This window comes from Rhodamnia argentea, chromosome 6, assembly GCF_020921035.1.
Source record: "Rhodamnia argentea isolate NSW1041297 chromosome 6, ASM2092103v1, whole genome shotgun sequence".
Taxonomy (NCBI): domain Eukaryota; kingdom Viridiplantae; phylum Streptophyta; class Magnoliopsida; order Myrtales; family Myrtaceae; genus Rhodamnia; species Rhodamnia argentea.
Window position 1 is genome coordinate 8,876,337 of NC_063155.1, and position 16,333 is coordinate 8,892,669.

General features: G+C 40.1%; 2 protein-coding genes across 4 annotated transcripts; both read left to right on the forward strand.

Annotated features, from left to right (window-relative positions):
- Window positions 1–5,066: 5,066 nt before the first annotated feature.
- Window positions 5,067–14,517, forward strand: LOC115741459. Of its 3 annotated transcripts, XM_030675369.2 has the most exons (16): window positions 5,067–6,936; window positions 6,973–7,972; window positions 8,047–8,175; window positions 8,255–8,446; window positions 8,526–8,578; window positions 8,686–8,998; window positions 9,179–9,278; window positions 9,358–9,555; window positions 10,460–10,558; window positions 11,495–11,691; window positions 11,826–12,041; window positions 12,123–12,392; window positions 12,511–12,658; window positions 12,748–12,881; window positions 13,502–13,588; window positions 13,726–14,517. In XM_030675369.2, exons 1-16 carry the CDS (start codon window positions 5,399–5,401, stop codon window positions 13,810–13,812), a joined length of 4,761 nt encoding a protein of 1,586 aa, XP_030531229.1. In that variant the 5' UTR covers window positions 5,067–5,398; the 3' UTR covers window positions 13,813–14,517. The 3 variants fall into 3 exon arrangements, with proteins under 3 accessions (XP_030531229.1, XP_030531226.1, XP_030531227.1); XM_030675366.2 differs by having other exon boundaries at window positions 5,067–7,972; XM_030675367.2 differs by having other exon boundaries at window positions 5,067–7,972; window positions 9,179–9,257.
- Window positions 14,518–14,707: 190 nt separating this feature from the next.
- Window positions 14,708–16,296, forward strand: LOC115741565 (LOB domain-containing protein 27). Its single transcript, XM_030675537.2, has 2 exons — window positions 14,708–15,886; window positions 16,033–16,296. Exons 1-2 carry the CDS (start codon window positions 15,144–15,146, stop codon window positions 16,133–16,135), a joined length of 846 nt encoding a protein of 281 aa, XP_030531397.1. The 5' UTR covers window positions 14,708–15,143; the 3' UTR covers window positions 16,136–16,296.
- Window positions 16,297–16,333: the final 37 nt, after the last annotated feature.

The following is a 16,333-nucleotide window of genomic DNA, read 5'->3' on the forward strand; positions in this document are numbered from 1 at the left end:
GTGGTTGCCCGCATGGGCGCATACCGTATCTCCTGTGGATCCCACTTTAATATTTAATCTAATAATAATCAACATAGCAAGACCGGTAACCTCGAAAACAGAATTTTACCGTAGCCGTAATCTTCCTACCACATAACTTCAAAGGGCAATTATTTTCAACTTCGATTCTCGAGAGTAAAGGGCTACATCTGTCAAGGGGAAATCGAGGGTGATTAGAGTTTTGGTCGCTCAACTTACGCTCGAGGTAAGTGAAATTTCTAGGCGTTAAGTTAGCCGAATTTCTCGACCATAATTGTAGTAATCTGATGACAAATATGACTATTCTCTTGGGGTATGTTGATATCTGGCCATGATGGGTGTCCGCACGTTTGACAAGCGTTTCACCAAAGTTTGATATGTTTCTGCCGAGGTGTTTTCAGTTTTCCGAGCTAAATTGTTTTCAACGTCCGAGGCATTTTCAACTTCTGATCTAAACTATTTTCAACATCCGAGTTATTTTCCAGCTTCCGAGCTAAACTATTTTCAAAGTCCGAGGCCTTTTCAGCTTTTAAGCTAATCTGTTTTCAAAGTCCGAGATATTTTCAGCTTCCGAGCTATACCGTTTTCAACTTCTGAGGTGTTCTCAGCTCCTGAGCCGGATGTCCGCTAAGTCCGAGGTATCGTTCGAGCCTGAATCGAATTGTTTGCAAGGTCCGGGTTATTTATGAGTCCGATATGTTGACTATTGTACTGCTACGTTTTTAATGTATCACGAAATGTGTGAAGAGATAACGAAGTGCATGTATGCATTGAAATGCATATGAATAATTGTCTATCATTGTTGCATAAGGTTAAGATGATTACGCTATTCATAACTGTTAAAAGTGATGATTTCTTGCGAGTCGGGTCGCCCCACGAAACGGAGATGCTCTAGGGAGAGATTCGGGATGCCTCGGGAGTCGAAATGCCCTTGTTGTGTGATCGAGAATGCCTCGAAATGTTGGGATACCCCGAAGAGAGTTTCGGGGAAGAAAGCAATGAATCGAATACATATATGTGAGTGACCAATGTGGTGTTATAGTGTCGCTAGGTGATTTCGGCATAATATGAAGGAAAGGTAAAGTATTTACTCATGCACTGGATATGCTGCTCATTATGTTCTCATGAATGGCTGACCGTGATCTTCCCAATACTTTGATGTCTTGTATTTTGGGTTGTATGGTTGTAAAACGGAACATCAATATAATCAAGATGCATATGTATGTTAATTAACTTGTGTGATTTTCTGGTATGAGACGTTCTATATATTTGTTTATGCTTCCGCATGCTACTAATAATAAATAAACAAAAAAACTAAAAGACACGTGTTGCGTGACGTTCTGGGGGCGTCACATATCATTTTCAGGCATTGTTTATATTGGCTGAATTTTTATAAACACTTTTCAACGGGAGCATTCGCATGTTTCGTCCCTGCGATATCCTTGTCGATTGGTCATGTCACCGAGTTTGGTCCAGGTTTGGAGTCGAGAGGTTTCGTCGATAAGTTTGAGAGAGTAGAACGATTTGATTAGATAGATTGAAAAAATATCACAAAAAATCCTAAACTATGCTCTTTGTGACACATTTACTCCAAACTCTTTTTGCGACACAAAAAATCCAAAACTTGTACCGATATGACTCATTTATATCAAACTTGTACTATTGTGACATATTTACCCAAATTTTTTTCTTGTAACACTAAAAATCTCATATTTATAAATACGTGACATATTTACCTTAAAAAGTGGGATAAACGTGTCACATGTGGTTTTTTGTTGTCACAAAATAATAATTTGAGGTAAATTTGTCGCAGAAGTATAAGTTTGAATTTTTTGGTGTCACAAAAAAAAAGTTCGGGGTAAATGTGTCACATGGGTACAAATTTAGGGTTTTTGATGTCATAAAAAAATTTAAAGTAAATGTGTAATAATGGACATAGTTTAGGATTTTTTGGTGGCTTTTTTCCTAGATAAATTAATAATCCAAGGGCTTCAAATGGTACATTTTGCGAAAAAGTAAGAATGAAAACTCATTAGGCAATGAGTTTTCCTGATTTTTAACATTTAATTGGTCGATAATTGATGATGCTATTATACGCTAATCATATTTTAATTTGCAGACACTTGTCAATAGACCGACTTCGTTATGTATCGCATACTGGTTTATTTTTTATGAGCACACATCAAAGAAAAAAAAACATGTCATAAGATGAAAGAGAAAGAAAGAGAACATCGAAGAAAAAAATAAAAATAAAATAAAATAAATGTATGATGAAAGGCTAGGTAACACCGACACGTGACGCGGCACGTCGACACATCATTTCTAAAAAAAATAAATAATTTCAACACGTTGGCGAGACATATTCATCAGCTGGCGTCTTCGAAAGACCGACCACGTGTCGGATGCCCGACACCTGTTGATCACTCGTTGGTCGCGTGTCGAAGAGTGTTGTTAGAGAGTGTCGGACATGTGTCGGCGTTCAACACGACATGGAGGCCCTCGGAAAATATCCATGCTTCCTAGATAAAAGAGGCTTTATTTATTATATACGAGTTCAAAACATTTTAAGAAAGCGGTTCAAACTTTATAATATGAGAATGATTGGAATATGAATTTGGAACGCGAGACATTTATGCCGCCATCGAAATATCATTGTGCATAAATAATACGGCGTCCAATAAAAAAAATTATATTGCTGTAAATTTTAATGCGAGCATTGATTTTCGAGAAATTCAAGGGTAAAAAGTTAATCTTAAAATAAATAACTAATTAAGTTTGCTTTTGTCTCTCTAACTTTTGTCTCTCTAAATTTAGCATGAATCCTTATCAATTTTTGGTCGGCCATGCTAAAGTGCCTTTTGCCATAAAATCGTAAGGTTGCGTTCGGTCGGACCCAAAAGCCAATGCGAACTTAGATTCGGGTACGCACGCGCTCATCACGTGCTACTTACTTTTACACGTAATTGCGAATTTGCCACTTCTAGAAAATCAAAAGGCCTCCATTTGAGTGATTATAAGGCCAAGATAGAGACATTAGCCGAGACAAAGATCGGAAATAATTAGCTCCTTTTTCATTTAATCAATATAATTTATTTTTTAATAATTTTAATTTTCTAAATATGACCGACTGATTATTATACGAATTATATATAATTATAATTTTTTGAAATTTTAATTCTTCTTATTTTCGATAACCTTGTTGAAGATGGTCACAATAATGCCCATGTCCTTTTATGACGTGCTACTTACTTTTACACGTAATTACGAATTTGCCACTTCTAGAAAATCAAAAGGCCTCCATTTGAGTGATTACAAGGCCAAGATAGAGAGATTAGCCGAGACAAAGATTGAAAATAATTTAGCTCCATTCTCATTTTAATCAATATAATTTATTTTTTAACAATTTTACTTTTCTAAATATGACCGACTGATTATTATACGAATTATATAAATTATACTTTCTTGCGGAATTCAATTTTGAAATTTTAATTATTCTGATTTTCGGTAACCTTCTTGAAGAAGGTTACAATAATGCCCATGTCCTTTTATGACGTGCTACTTACTTTTACACGTAATTACGAATTTGCCACTTCTAGAAAATCAAAAGGCCTCCATTTGAGTGATTATAAGGCCAAGATAGAGATTAGCCGAGATAAAGATTGGATATAATTTAGCTCCATTTTCATTTTAATCAATATAATTTATTTTTTAATAAATTTACCTTTCTAAATATGACTGACTAATTATTATATGAATTATATATAATTATAATTTCTTGCGAAATTCAATTTTGAAATTTTAATTCTTCTGATTTTCGGTAACCTTCTTGAAGAAGGTTACAATAATGCCCATGTCCTTTTATGACGTGCTACTTACTTTTACACGTAATTACGAATTTGCCGCTTCTAGAAAATCAAAAGGCCTCCATTTGAGTGATTATAAGGCCAAGATAGAGAGATTAGCCGAGACAAATATTGGAAACAATTTAGCACCTTTTTCATTTTAAACAATATAATTTATTTTTGAATAATTTTAATTTTCTAAATATGACGACTGATTATTATATGAATTATATATAATTATAATTTCTTGCGGAGTTCAATTTTGAAAATTTTAATTCTTCTGATTTTCGATAACCTTCTTGAAGAAGGTCACAATAATGTCCATGTCCTTTTATAAGATGTATTGTAGTGGTAGGATATATCACAATTGGCAAATGAAGATAATAAAAGATAATTACCGGCAAATCATAAATGTTTTACTTACCCAAGATAATTATCTGCATGCTCATTTGCTAGTACATGCGAAAACAAAAAAAAAAGACAAGAATATTAAGACAATATAAGATCTAGTCTTTTTAGATAGATAGATGTGTTATGTGACTTGATAAAATTGATTTGACTTACCAAAGATAGAATTATTTAAACTTAAGTTAAGGCGTTCGGAAAAAGTCCACGGCTAAATGCACATTTTGGATCCCTTTTATTATTCTAGAAAAAAAAAAAGTACCGCGTTGCGTGTTTATTTTAAAAATAAACGTTAAATCTCGTAGACAAATTTATTGTGAAACATTTGAGTTAATGATTAGTAATTAAGAAGAATTATTGACACGGCATATGGAAGACTTGTGCAGATATATTGAAAAAGATCAACATTTCTTTTTCATAAGATTCAAATTCTAAAATTTGAAGTAAACAAGAGATAAGGTAGAATTTTCAGTCCCACACATTTGTCGTTAATTAAGTGCAGTAGCAATTCTACCGACGTAAACTAAAATCGAAATGATTTTCAAATCACATATCGGATATCATCTTCCAAACTTCCCGTTCGCTCGTACGTGTCTTCAAAGAATAATAAGGAATCCTACTCGTCCAAATCTATTATTACTTTATTATATAAACTACAAATCATAAATTAAGGTTAAGATCTACGTCTATAAATCTGAATCTAATAATAATAATAATAATAATAATTTTTATTATTATTGATATTAAATTGCTAGACAATGATACACCAACACCAACGCCAACACAAACGCAACACTCTCTTCCTTAATTCCTACAGTTCTGTGTCGCCCAACCTGACCCTCTCTTCCATGGCGTGAGTAGGTGTCGAGCGAGCTTCTTCGTCTTCTCTCGCACAGACTCTGACGATACTCTCTCGCTCTTCTTCTTCTTCTTCACTGACTCCGACGCGTTCGAACTTCGATTGCATCGCCGATCGAATCGCCGCCTCCCTCTCGCTCAATCGCCTGAACTGTTCGCTCGAATCGCATTGCCTCGCAGTCTCGCCGCCCAAGCACGTTCCCGGGGGTTACTGATGCGCGTGCATCGATGGTAGCACACTGAGTACATGAATCCGGACGCGGAAGAGTCAACCAATGAGGCCTAAGAAGCGAAACTCTGCTCCGAGGTCCAAGCAGTCTTCGGCGTCTCCCGCCGCGGCCGCCGATGGTCGCGGCCAGGGCGAAGGTGAGTCGGGCCCTATCTTAGATAAGACGAAAGCCGGGGTGGCGAATGAATCGGAGGGTTCGGATTACTCCGCAATCAAGCTCGAGTGTGAGCGAGCCCTAAACGCGCTTCGGCGCGGGAACCACACCAAAGCCCTAAGGCTGATGAAGGAGTCGTGTGCTCAACACGAGAGCTCCCCGCACTCGGCTTTTATTCATAGATTCCAGGGCACCGTGTGTGTCAAAGTGGCGGCTATTATCGATGATCCTAACGCGAAGCAGCGTCACATGAGGAATGCCATTGAATCTGCCCGTAGAGCTGTCGAGTTGTCCCCGAGTTCCGTTGAGTTTGCGCATTTTTATGCGAATTTGCTTTTTGATGCGGCAAACGATGGGAAGGACTATGACGAAGTGGTCGCGGAGTGTACTAGAGCATTGGCTATTGAGAATCCCGTTGATCCTGCTAAAGAGAGTTTACAGGAGGAGAGCCAGCAGAAGATTACGAGTGCCAAGGCGCGGATAGAGCATGTGCAAGGTGAGCTAAGGAGCCTGATTCAGAAGTCAAACATTGGCTCTCTCTCAACTTGGATGAAGAATATCGGCGGTGAAGAGAAGTTTAGGTTGATTCCCATTAGGAGGGTTGCCGAGGACCCGATGGAGGTCCGGTTAGTTCAACCCAGGAGGCCCAATGAGATAAAGAAGGCGACTAAGACGCCAGAGGAGCGGAGGAAGGAGATTGAAGTTAGAGTTGCTGCTGCAAGGCTTTTGCAGCAGAAATCTGAGACTCCCACTGTGCAAAATGAGGGTGAAAGAGGATTGGATTCTTCTGGTGGGAGTGGCCAGAGAGGGCTTGAGAAACGAAAGCATGGGAAGAAAAGTGGGTCTACTGCGGAGAGGAAAGATTGGGTTCGATCTTATTGGAATACGCTGAGTGTTCCCATGAAGAAAGAGATGCTTAGGATTAGGATTTGTGACATCAAGGCATATTTTGGATCTAATGAGGTTTTGGAAGAGGCTTTGGAGTATGCTGAGACTAATAAGATATGGAAGCTTTGGGTCTGTTGTAGATGCAGTGAAAAGTTTCCTGACTCGGAATCCCATATGCAGCACGTCGTTCAGGAGCACATGGGTAACCTTCTACCGAAAATGCAGTCAGTTTTGCCACAAAATGTTGACAGTGAGTGGGCTGACATGATCCTTAATTGCTCTTGGAAACCACTTGATCTTTCTGCTGCACTGAAGATGCTAGGAGATCGGCAGAAATGTCAGGGCATGGATCCCAATGAGGAATTTTGCTCAGAGAACAATGCAGATGATTGTGATGACTGCTTTAAAGATGCTTGGGATTCCTCCCCTGCTAAAATTGATTTTGGTTATAATTGCAATGGTTCTACTGATAAAGACAGTAATAACATTGATAAAGACATTGATCATGCCGGGTCAGATTCGAATAAGGTTTTCATTGATAGCTGGCCAATGTCGGATGATCCCGAGTGTGCGAAGCTCTTGGAAAGAATCCGTTCTCTGTTTGAGGTTCTCATCAGAAACAAATGCCTTGCCGCTAGCCATCTCAGTAAGATCCTCCAGTTTACAGCGGATGAACTTCAGGGTGTCACTTCAGGTTCTCAGCTCCTGCACCAGGGGGTGGATCATGGGCCGACTCGCATGTGCTTCTTAGGAGCAGCTCAACTGAAGAAGATCGTTAAATTCTTGCAGGAGCTTTGTCATTCTGCTGGTTTGAGCAGATACTCTGAGAAGACTACTGGCCCCATAGATGATGCTACTTTTGTATCACAAGAAGTGGAGATTAAGGAGAAAATCGTCCTTAGTGGGGATGCGTCGTGCTTAATCCTAGATGAAAGTTTACTTCCTACAGAGTGCACAACGGGTAGTAGTCATGACTCTGGTGGATATGATGCTGCTGGGCTGACTTCTTGTCAAGTAGGCGCCTATGCTGATACTCTGTTGTCCTGGATGTATGCAGGTCCCTCGAGTGGGGAGCCATCGGCATCTTGGGTCCGCAGAAAAGAAGAGAAAACGCATCAAGGAATGGAAATCCTCCAAATGCTTGAGAAGGAATTTTATTTACTTCAGAACCTCTGTGAGAGAAAATGTGAGCTTATTGGCTTTGAAGAAGCTCTGCAAGCACTGGAGGACCTTTGTATTGAGGAGGCCAAGAAAAGGGAGAACGCTGATGAGTTTGCACACCGAAGCTTTGAGTCTGTTCTGAGGAAAAGGAGAGAGGAACTTAAGGGCGATGAAAATGAACTTACTTTTGTTGGCAATAGAATTGAGTCAGAGGTGATAGGAAGTGTCCTAAGAGAAGCAGAAGCTTTGAATGCTAATCAATTTGGTTATGATGATGCGTTTAGTGGAGCAGCTTCTCATTTTTGTGACCTGGAATCTGGGGAAGATGAGGATTGGAGAACTAAAGACTATCTGCATCAAGTCGATACTTGCATAGAAGTTACAATTCAGAAACAGAAAGAAGAATTTTCTACTGAGGTTAGATTAATTGGATAAGTGTATGTTAGAACCTTTTACCCTTGTATTGAGCTTTCAGTTGTTTGGTGATGCAGATTAGCAAAATCGATACTCGAATAATGCGAAATGTCGCTGGGATGCAGCAATTGGAACTTAATCTGGAGGCTCTTTCTGTATACGATTATCGGTGGATAGTGCTGCCTTTAGTCAAGTTGTACATGAAGGTTGGTTTCTAGCCTATTGATCTGCTTAGGTGTTTCATTTGTCGGGGCTTACTGTTTCTCCTCTCGTGCTCTTTGCTAGACACACTTGGAGGATCTAGCAGAGAAAGATGCGACCAAGAAGTCTGATGCTGCGAGGGAGGCATTTTTGGCAGAACTTGCCCTTGATTCAAAAAAAGTCTCTAAAGGAGGAAGTGACACTTCGAGGCATGCACAAGAGAGGACAAAGGATAGGAAAAGGCACAAAGAGTATAGAAAAACCAAGGCCACCAAGGTTTCAGCACCATAGCATTTTCTTCTTTGAGGGTAGTTAATGCAAATTTAGTCTCTCTCTGATCTTTTGTTTCTTATAGGCTAGTGGAATTGACGAGCAACAAATCTTTTACCTAGAGATCGATGAACCAGAGTAAGTTTGCTGATTTGATGTCACTACACGCGCTTCCTGACGCACACTTTGTAAGGAAAACAAAATGCAATATGACTGTAACTGCTCTTGAACTCCACTTGATGCAGTTCTCCATCGGTGGCATCTGATGGCGACCAGCCGGATTCTGATATCGTAGCTTATATGAAGGATGATGACTTGAAAGAACTGGAAGAGGAAATGAGAAGGAAAATTGAGCTTGAAGCTGAGGAAAGAAAGCTTGAAGAAACTTTGGAGTACCAGAGACAAATTGAGAATGAAGCCAAACGGAGGCAGCTTGCTGAGCAACAAAAAAAATTCACCAGCACAACTTTGAAGCTGGGTCAAGGATATCCTGATGTTACTTTGGAGAGTCAAGCTGACGATCAAAATGGACACGAACAGTTCAAATCTCCTTTTCTGGTAAATAGGACATCTGCTCTTTGTTGCTTGTCATTTTGGAGATAATTTTCAATATGGATGTTGGACTGTTTACTTGAACGCTTTCTGCTTATTCACAGTGGAATCACATGCTTTCTTTAATGGTTAGTTTGACCTAGAATTTCCAGCGGGATCTTTACGAGTTTGCTATTTTCATGACAGTTGGGACTGAAGAATGACCTGCCAAATAATCATGAGACCACTTCAGGGTATCTTGATAATTTGATGGACAGAAGTACAGATGAGACGAGAGTTCAAGGAGGTTGCAATTTAACAAGAATTATGCAGGTTGAGGCTTGCGTTTTGATGCAGATCAATCAATTCTTTTCTCCATTTTGCAGGCCTCCCCAATGGAAGACTTTCTGAGGATGGTGTTTTGGTCTCTGATAGACGAACAGGAAGGAGAGGCAGGCGCCATAAGAGTTCCACCAAACCATTGGAGGGAAGCTATGGAAGTTTTCCTTCCAGAAAAGAAAATGTTGAAGCTGGGACTGCACATGTTGAGGGCCCATTCCTAAATGACCGAGATACAGATGGCGGTATATTTCTTTGTCAGTGAATGTCCGATCAAGAGTTACCTTTTTCTTCTACGTCATGGGCTAGTTTTGTTATTGATTTTTTACTTGGGTCTTGTTAAAGAGATTTCTAAGAGCACTTGTTGGGCAAGCGATATAGTAAGTTTAAATTTTCATTGAAGACATGAAAATGAGTGATTGCAGTAAGCTACCATATCATAAGGAAATGATAGCTTTTGTTATCATTTTATATTTTGAGAGGACATAAGTCATAACTCAAGGAAGTGCTCCTTAAAAAAATCCTTTTTGAAGGAATGGGTTGATGTCCAAATCATTGGCAACGATGTTTTAAGAAAATGATCCAAATCTTAAAAATTGCAAAAAGATTAAGAGAGCTTGTTTAACATCAGGCATGGTTCTTGAGAACTAAGAGTCCTTTCCATCTCTTCCTTCAACAACCACCCTGCTTATTCAAAACGAAGAGAATAGGAGGGGAAACAAGAGGCAACTCATCAATTGGTTGAATTTCTTTCATTACTAATATCGATCAAGAGCAAGTACTTAAGTTTAGCTTTTAATGTTTGGCCTAAAAAAAGTTTAACGTCTGCAGAAGTGGGGATTGAGTATTCTAGAACTCTTTGTAGTTACCTTCTTCCGAATACTCTTTTAATCACCTGTTTGTTGTTCGCATTAAGTTCATGTTTCACCAAAGCTTAATAGCCTATAAGTATTCTCCAATTGAATATTGGCACATCACAAATGCACGAGAGAGGAAGAACATATGATTGTTGAAGTTTAGGTAAAAACTTAGCTCTTTAGAGCCATTTTAGTAGCTTTTTTAAATTTCTTGTTAGAGATTTTAGGAAAAGTGCATCTCTTTCATATTTTGGATTTTAAATCTGATTGTTGTGGTGAAAATCAACTTTAGGAGGACATCAGACAAAGACATTGAGACAATTACAAGCAGAGGAGGATGATGAAGAAAGATTTCAGGCTGACCTTAAAAAAGCTGTCAGCCAGAGTCTTGGTAAATTTCTTCAAACTTTATTTGTAAGACCTCTCTTTTTTTGTCTGTGTCTGTCGATGACTATGCTTGTTAGCAGATTTTCTTGAATGTAAGGAGATCAATGAATCTGATTGACTACGATAACATTGCATGTTTCCTATCAGCTGCTATTGCATTGACATTTTCTTTATGGTGATTACATTATCACCAAAAATTGTACAGAACATAGGCAATTTTTAAAGCTTGCAAGTGCGACTATTCTTAAGGGTGCTCAGATTCTGTGCTATTGGTCATTCGGTGATTGGTTTTAGCTTTGAAAATTATGTCTCATGCTTTCCTCGGTTGCATTGCTACCATCTGATTTACTGATAATCTGATTATGATAGATGGCAATTTTTGTGGCTATTTATAATGTAAACAGTACGAGCAAGGAGTTATAGTACAATTTTCTCCTGAACCCCTAAACTTAAAACACAAGACTAGATATATATGACCTGTATTTTCATGACTAACAATAAAAAGGATGACTAGTACCCAATCATGACTTTGTATAAATTCTTGCATTTTTGCATGATAAATTGGCCCTGATTGGGAGAAAAGTGAAGCAAGTTCGATGAGATGGAATAACCCAAAAAATACCAACTTCACGAGACAGAGAGTGCATGGAAGATGTCACTCATTATTCTGTGTAGACAGTGCAGACAGGGGTTTGATGTCTTATAGGTGAAATGCTAGATAGATCAGCACTGCAACCGTCAATGCAAATTCCTTTTGGCAATAGAATTTCTTCTTAGGTGTGTGTAATGGTTATCACTCTCAGAACATTACACTTTGGCAGTCGCTGTTGATTAGCGTCATCTCTCTCTCTCTCTCTCTCTCCCTCTCATGAGCGCATGGGCACGAAGGCACACTTCTGCATTTGAATAAGCAAAATACTAACTTTGCTTTCTGTTTCAGACACATTTCAAGCACGTCAGAAGTCCCCTTTAACTTCTTCTTTACTGAGGTCGCACGAGCCATCCAGAACTGCAGATGATATCAGTGTAACATGTGGTGAGGCAATAATGGACACCAAACACGGAGCAGATGTTTTTGGTACAGGATTGCAGAACGAAATTGGTGAATATAATTGCTTTCTGAATGTAATCATACAGGTAGGTTTTATGCAAGCAATTTATTACCCTTGTCATTTCCTTCTATGGAATGCTTCTGTTTTCGCATGATTGCAAAGGTTACACTTACCTGACTCTTTTTTTACTTTTATTTTCTATTTTGTGCATTTATTCAGTCACTGTGGCATTTAAGGCAGTTCCGCAATGAGTTCTTGAAAAGACCTCTGCTAGAACATGCACATGTGGGAGATCCTTGTGTTGTATGTGCCCTTCATGATATCTTCACTGCTCTGAGCACAGCGACTGCAGATACGCGGAAAGAAGCCATTGCTCCTACTCCTCTGAGAATAGCTTTAAGTAACCTGTACCCAGATAGTAATTTCTTCCAGGAGGTAGACTTATTCTTTCCTTCTCTTTATGGTTGTTTTAACTGGGAGATTGGAGGAACTCTGACATATTAAAGCAATGAACAGGCTCAGATGAATGATGCTTCTGAAGTCTTGGCAGTAATTTTTGACTGCCTTCACCGGTCATTTACATATTGTTCAAGTGTTTCTGATGATGAATCAGATGAGAGTAATTCTAGAGGATCCTGGGATTGTAAATCTTGTCTTGTACACACTCTCTTTGGAATGGATATCTTTGAGCGAATGAATTGCTACAATTGCGGGTTGGAATCCAGACATCTGAAATATACTTCGTTCTTTCACAATATTAATGCCAATGCCCTCAGAACAATGAAGGTATGTCTTGTTGGAATTAGTGATTTTCTTCACTGGTCACTTTCTAAGGTTAATGATAAGATTTGATCATTTTTGTAAAATAATATTTTCTTTGTTAATCATTCCCCATATCTATCAGGTCATGTGTGCAGAGAGCTCATTCGATGAGCTTTTAAATCTTGTGGAGATGAACCATCAGTTAGCTTGTGATCCTGAGTCTGGCGGGTGTGGGAAGCTCAATCACATACATCATTTCCTCTCCACTGCTCCCCATGTTTTCACTACAGGTGATTTTTGGCAGCTGAGGTCGAAGCATCCTTTCTCATCAGAATTGATTACACTTACATATATATATGTATTTGATTTTGTATTGCAGTTGTAGGTTGGCAGAACACTAGCGAGAGTGCTGATGACATAGCAGCAACATTGTCAGCCCTCAGTACTGAGATAGATATCAGCGTCCTCTATCGTGGTCTTGATCCTAAGCATATGCATAACTTGGTTTCAGTGGTACGTATATTTGTTATCCTCAATATGTTTTTCCCCTAAAGACCTTGCTTGTGCAATTGCGTAACTTGGTTCCATTGGTATGCAGTAAGGTTTTTTGCCTCGAGACCCTACACATAAGCTTAGAGTAATCCAACAATAAAAAAATAAAATGAAAAAATAACATAGTAGTAATCCTCTTCTTAGTATGGGCTGCCCACTGATGATGTTTTCCTTTCCTTGTAAATAGAAAACGCTGTGAATGTAAAGCGAGTGAGGTTTTGTAGAGTGGAAAATGCCTTTACCTATGGAAATACTTTTGCATCACACTTTCTCCTTCCCACACACTAATCACTTTATGTGATAAGAGTGTCCGAATCTACATGCTTGAAACTTTGAGGCCAATACTGGCAGGCGACTTGTTAATTAGTAGTTATTGGCGGAGAAGATTGAGGTCTGATGACACAGTCTCGCGTGCTTGGACAATCTCCATGACTTTGTAGCAGTTTTTGTTGTATCGTCGCTGCTTAATGGGAGCATTAATTTTTCCTTGTATATTTTCTGGTGTTATGTTAATTTACACAGATTTAAGCATTTTCTTTCTCTTTGTAACTGGTGATTTTTTCTTCTCATTTTGTACGTAGGTTTGCTACTACGGGCAGCATTACCATTGCTTTGCCTATAGTTATGAACATGAAAAGTGGATCATGTATGATGATAAAACCGTCAAAGTAAGTTTAACATTTCATCTCAATTATGAGATTCTTTTTGCACAATTGGCAAACTATTATGCCTTTTAAATTTACAGCTTGGGCGTTTTTCTTTTCTTTTCGAAGAAAGATGTTGATATCTACATTTGATTGCATAGGTAATTGGTAGCTGGGCAGATGTTCTCACAATGTGTGAGAGAGGGCATTTGCAACCTCAGGTTTTGTTTTTTGAAGCTGAGAAATAGACAGATTATTTTTCCTCTCCATACTTTTGCGGCCGCTGGACATCTCAAAATCTAGATTACGTGACCTTTGCTGGTTTCGAATTGTGAGAAACTATTCATACCGGGGTATATTGAAGCTCTTGCTGTTCAGATAACGATGCGTATCGCCAGCATTTTAGAAAGAAGTTGAGAGAAGATTCCAGACGAAGTGAAGTTTGGTGTAAAATGAGAACTTTTGGCGATAACATCGGATTTTGCTTTGGAGCAGTGGGTACTCCCTAGAGGGGGAACAGTGTGTTGAAATTTTGGTCTTCAAGGACATTAGAGGTTGGAGGAAGCTGTGTTCTTCCACAAGATTTATTGAGAGGTAGGGTCTGATTCTAAGGCGTGCCTCCTGACGATCCAATAAGGTGGGTTTGCCGAGGATAAAGACGGTAGGTGCAAGTTCGTCTGCCCATGTAAATTTGGGAGCCTATCATGACGACATCTCGGGAAGTGGTACATCCAGGCGTTGGCAGGCGAATACACCAGTTGTAATGGGCGATAAATTATTCTAGGTGCAAAAGCGCTCTATATAATGCTTATATGAGTATTTTCCCCAAGTTAAAATAGTGTATAAGGCATGGCATGGCCCGTGTCCTTCGACGTTGATGATTGCGAAAAAGGTAATTCTTGTATGTCGATGAAATTTTTTGACGGGGAAAATAAAAGTAGCTTTTTCTGTTTCGTCGGAATTCCATACACGGTGTCCTCATGATTCCTACGGATTAATGTATACTCGGTTCAGTTACATGAATGGCAATCTCAGAGGGATGCCGTCCGATCGCCATCCATGAATTGAACCAGATGTTGGGTTTCATTTGTCGCCTGAGCCAGGTTTAAGATTCGAGATTGTTCTTTCGCTTGATTGGCAGCCGTCGACTTTTCTTCATATGTGTTGTGAATCGATGTAACGAATGTGTTTTGTGCAATCCTAGGGCAAGTCATTGTCGGCCACATACAACGCCATGCGTTCGTGTGAACTTGGGCTGACATGTGTAGTAGTCTTCCCTAGAGAATAGGACTCTTCTGAAACTCCCCAACAAGAAAACCGACTAAAAAGCTTTCAGAGAAACACGTCCATCGAAATCGGCCTCGTCTTTTTACTCAGTCTCTCTTCAGACTCTTTCACCCCGTGCTTCTTTTGCTATATCAGTTTTCAACTTCCTCCCACGCCTTCCCTTCTTCTCTCCTAGTCCCCTACCGATAATCCTAGCATCTCCCGTCAATCCCCCGCTCCGCCACATTGCTTCCCAAAAAGTTCGCCCGGAGAGTTCCCTTCGGTGCTGCCGAAGAGGTTAAAAAGAAAGGAAATGACCCTGAAGGGTGGTGCGAGCCAGGCATGTGCGGCGTGCAAGTACCAGAGGAGGAAGTGCAAACCGGACTGCCCTCTAGCTCCTTTCTTCCCGGCCGACCAACCGGAGATCTTCCGGAACGTGCACAAGTTGTTCGGCGTCAGCAACATCCTGAAGATACTGAAAGGGCTGCATCCTAACCAGAAGCCTATCGCCATGAGATCCATCATTGACCAAGCGAACATGCGTGACTGGTACCCCGTGCATGGTTGCTACGGCCTCATCCAGAACCTGCAGTACCAAATACAGCAGGCCAAGGAAGAGCTCCACGCCATCTACGGGCAGCTGGAGATGTACAGGCAGCAGAACCAGATCTCTCCCGTCCCGGAAGATGTGCCTTCTCAGTTGGAACTAGGCATGGCCCCGCCGAATGGCTCCCTTCCCTTGTTCCACCACACGCAACAGCAGTACAGTGCCGTGGCCGCCTTGCCCATCCCGCCGAATCACTGCAGCAATAACGGAGGCGTTGCCGGTTACGACAACTCCGGCGATGTGGTTCCGAAGGATAATGTCGAGAATGCCTTGTGGATGCAAAACCAGTATGCGAATTACAGCAGCGGCAGTACAATTCAGATCGCAGCACCACAGCCGTTGGACGTGCAGCAAGAAATAGTCCAAGACTACGATGAACTCCAACCTTTCTTCGACACCATCGACGATGCACAGTCTTACATGGATTCGAAAGAGGCATGCGACTCGAGGTACAATTCTTTCGCATAACAGCTAGGAGTTTTAATCTAATACAGTAACAGCAAAATTCTAGGACGCCTACATCTTGCTTTCAATGCTATTTACCTTTCCTTGTTTCTCTTCATTGAAGAAGTAAAGAGTTTAACTGCCTGTGCAGCTCGGAATCATCATTGAAGGACACAAGGCAATCCATCGAGCATGCTGGCAAGAACGAATTGAAGAGCGCCGCCGCGTGCTTCAGCCTCACTAGTGTCAACTGATCAGACAACACTCGAAGGGTCTACCCTTTTCTTTTTCGGATCATTAGTTTTGTTACCGCAGTTTCCGACTTTTCTGACTTCTCTCCTTTTTCCTATCAAGAAATTCCGAACATCGGATAGTTGCCCCGTATGCATATGACACGACAAAACATACTTTGCTACTTGGTCCCTCGATCATCGTACCATGGTCAATTGTTA

Bases quoted from the DNA above. Each gene is read 5' to 3' on its own strand.
- LOC115741565 (XM_030675537.2), top strand. From the start codon at position 15,144: ATGACCCTGAAGGGTGGTGCGAGCCAGGCATGTGCGGCGTGCAAGTAC. The intron at 15,887-16,032 runs GTACAATTCTTT...CTGCCTGTGCAG, and splicing joins AAAGAGGCATGCGACTCGAG to CTCGGAATCATCATTGAAGG.
- LOC115741459 (XM_030675366.2), top strand. From the start codon at position 5,399: ATGAGGCCTAAGAAGCGAAACTCTGCTCCGAGGTCCAAGCAGTCTTCG. The intron at 10,559-11,494 runs GTAAATTTCTTC...TTTCTGTTTCAG, and splicing joins AGCTGTCAGCCAGAGTCTTG to ACACATTTCAAGCACGTCAG. The intron at 12,882-13,501 runs GTACGTATATTT...TTTTGTACGTAG, and splicing joins TGCATAACTTGGTTTCAGTG to GTTTGCTACTACGGGCAGCA.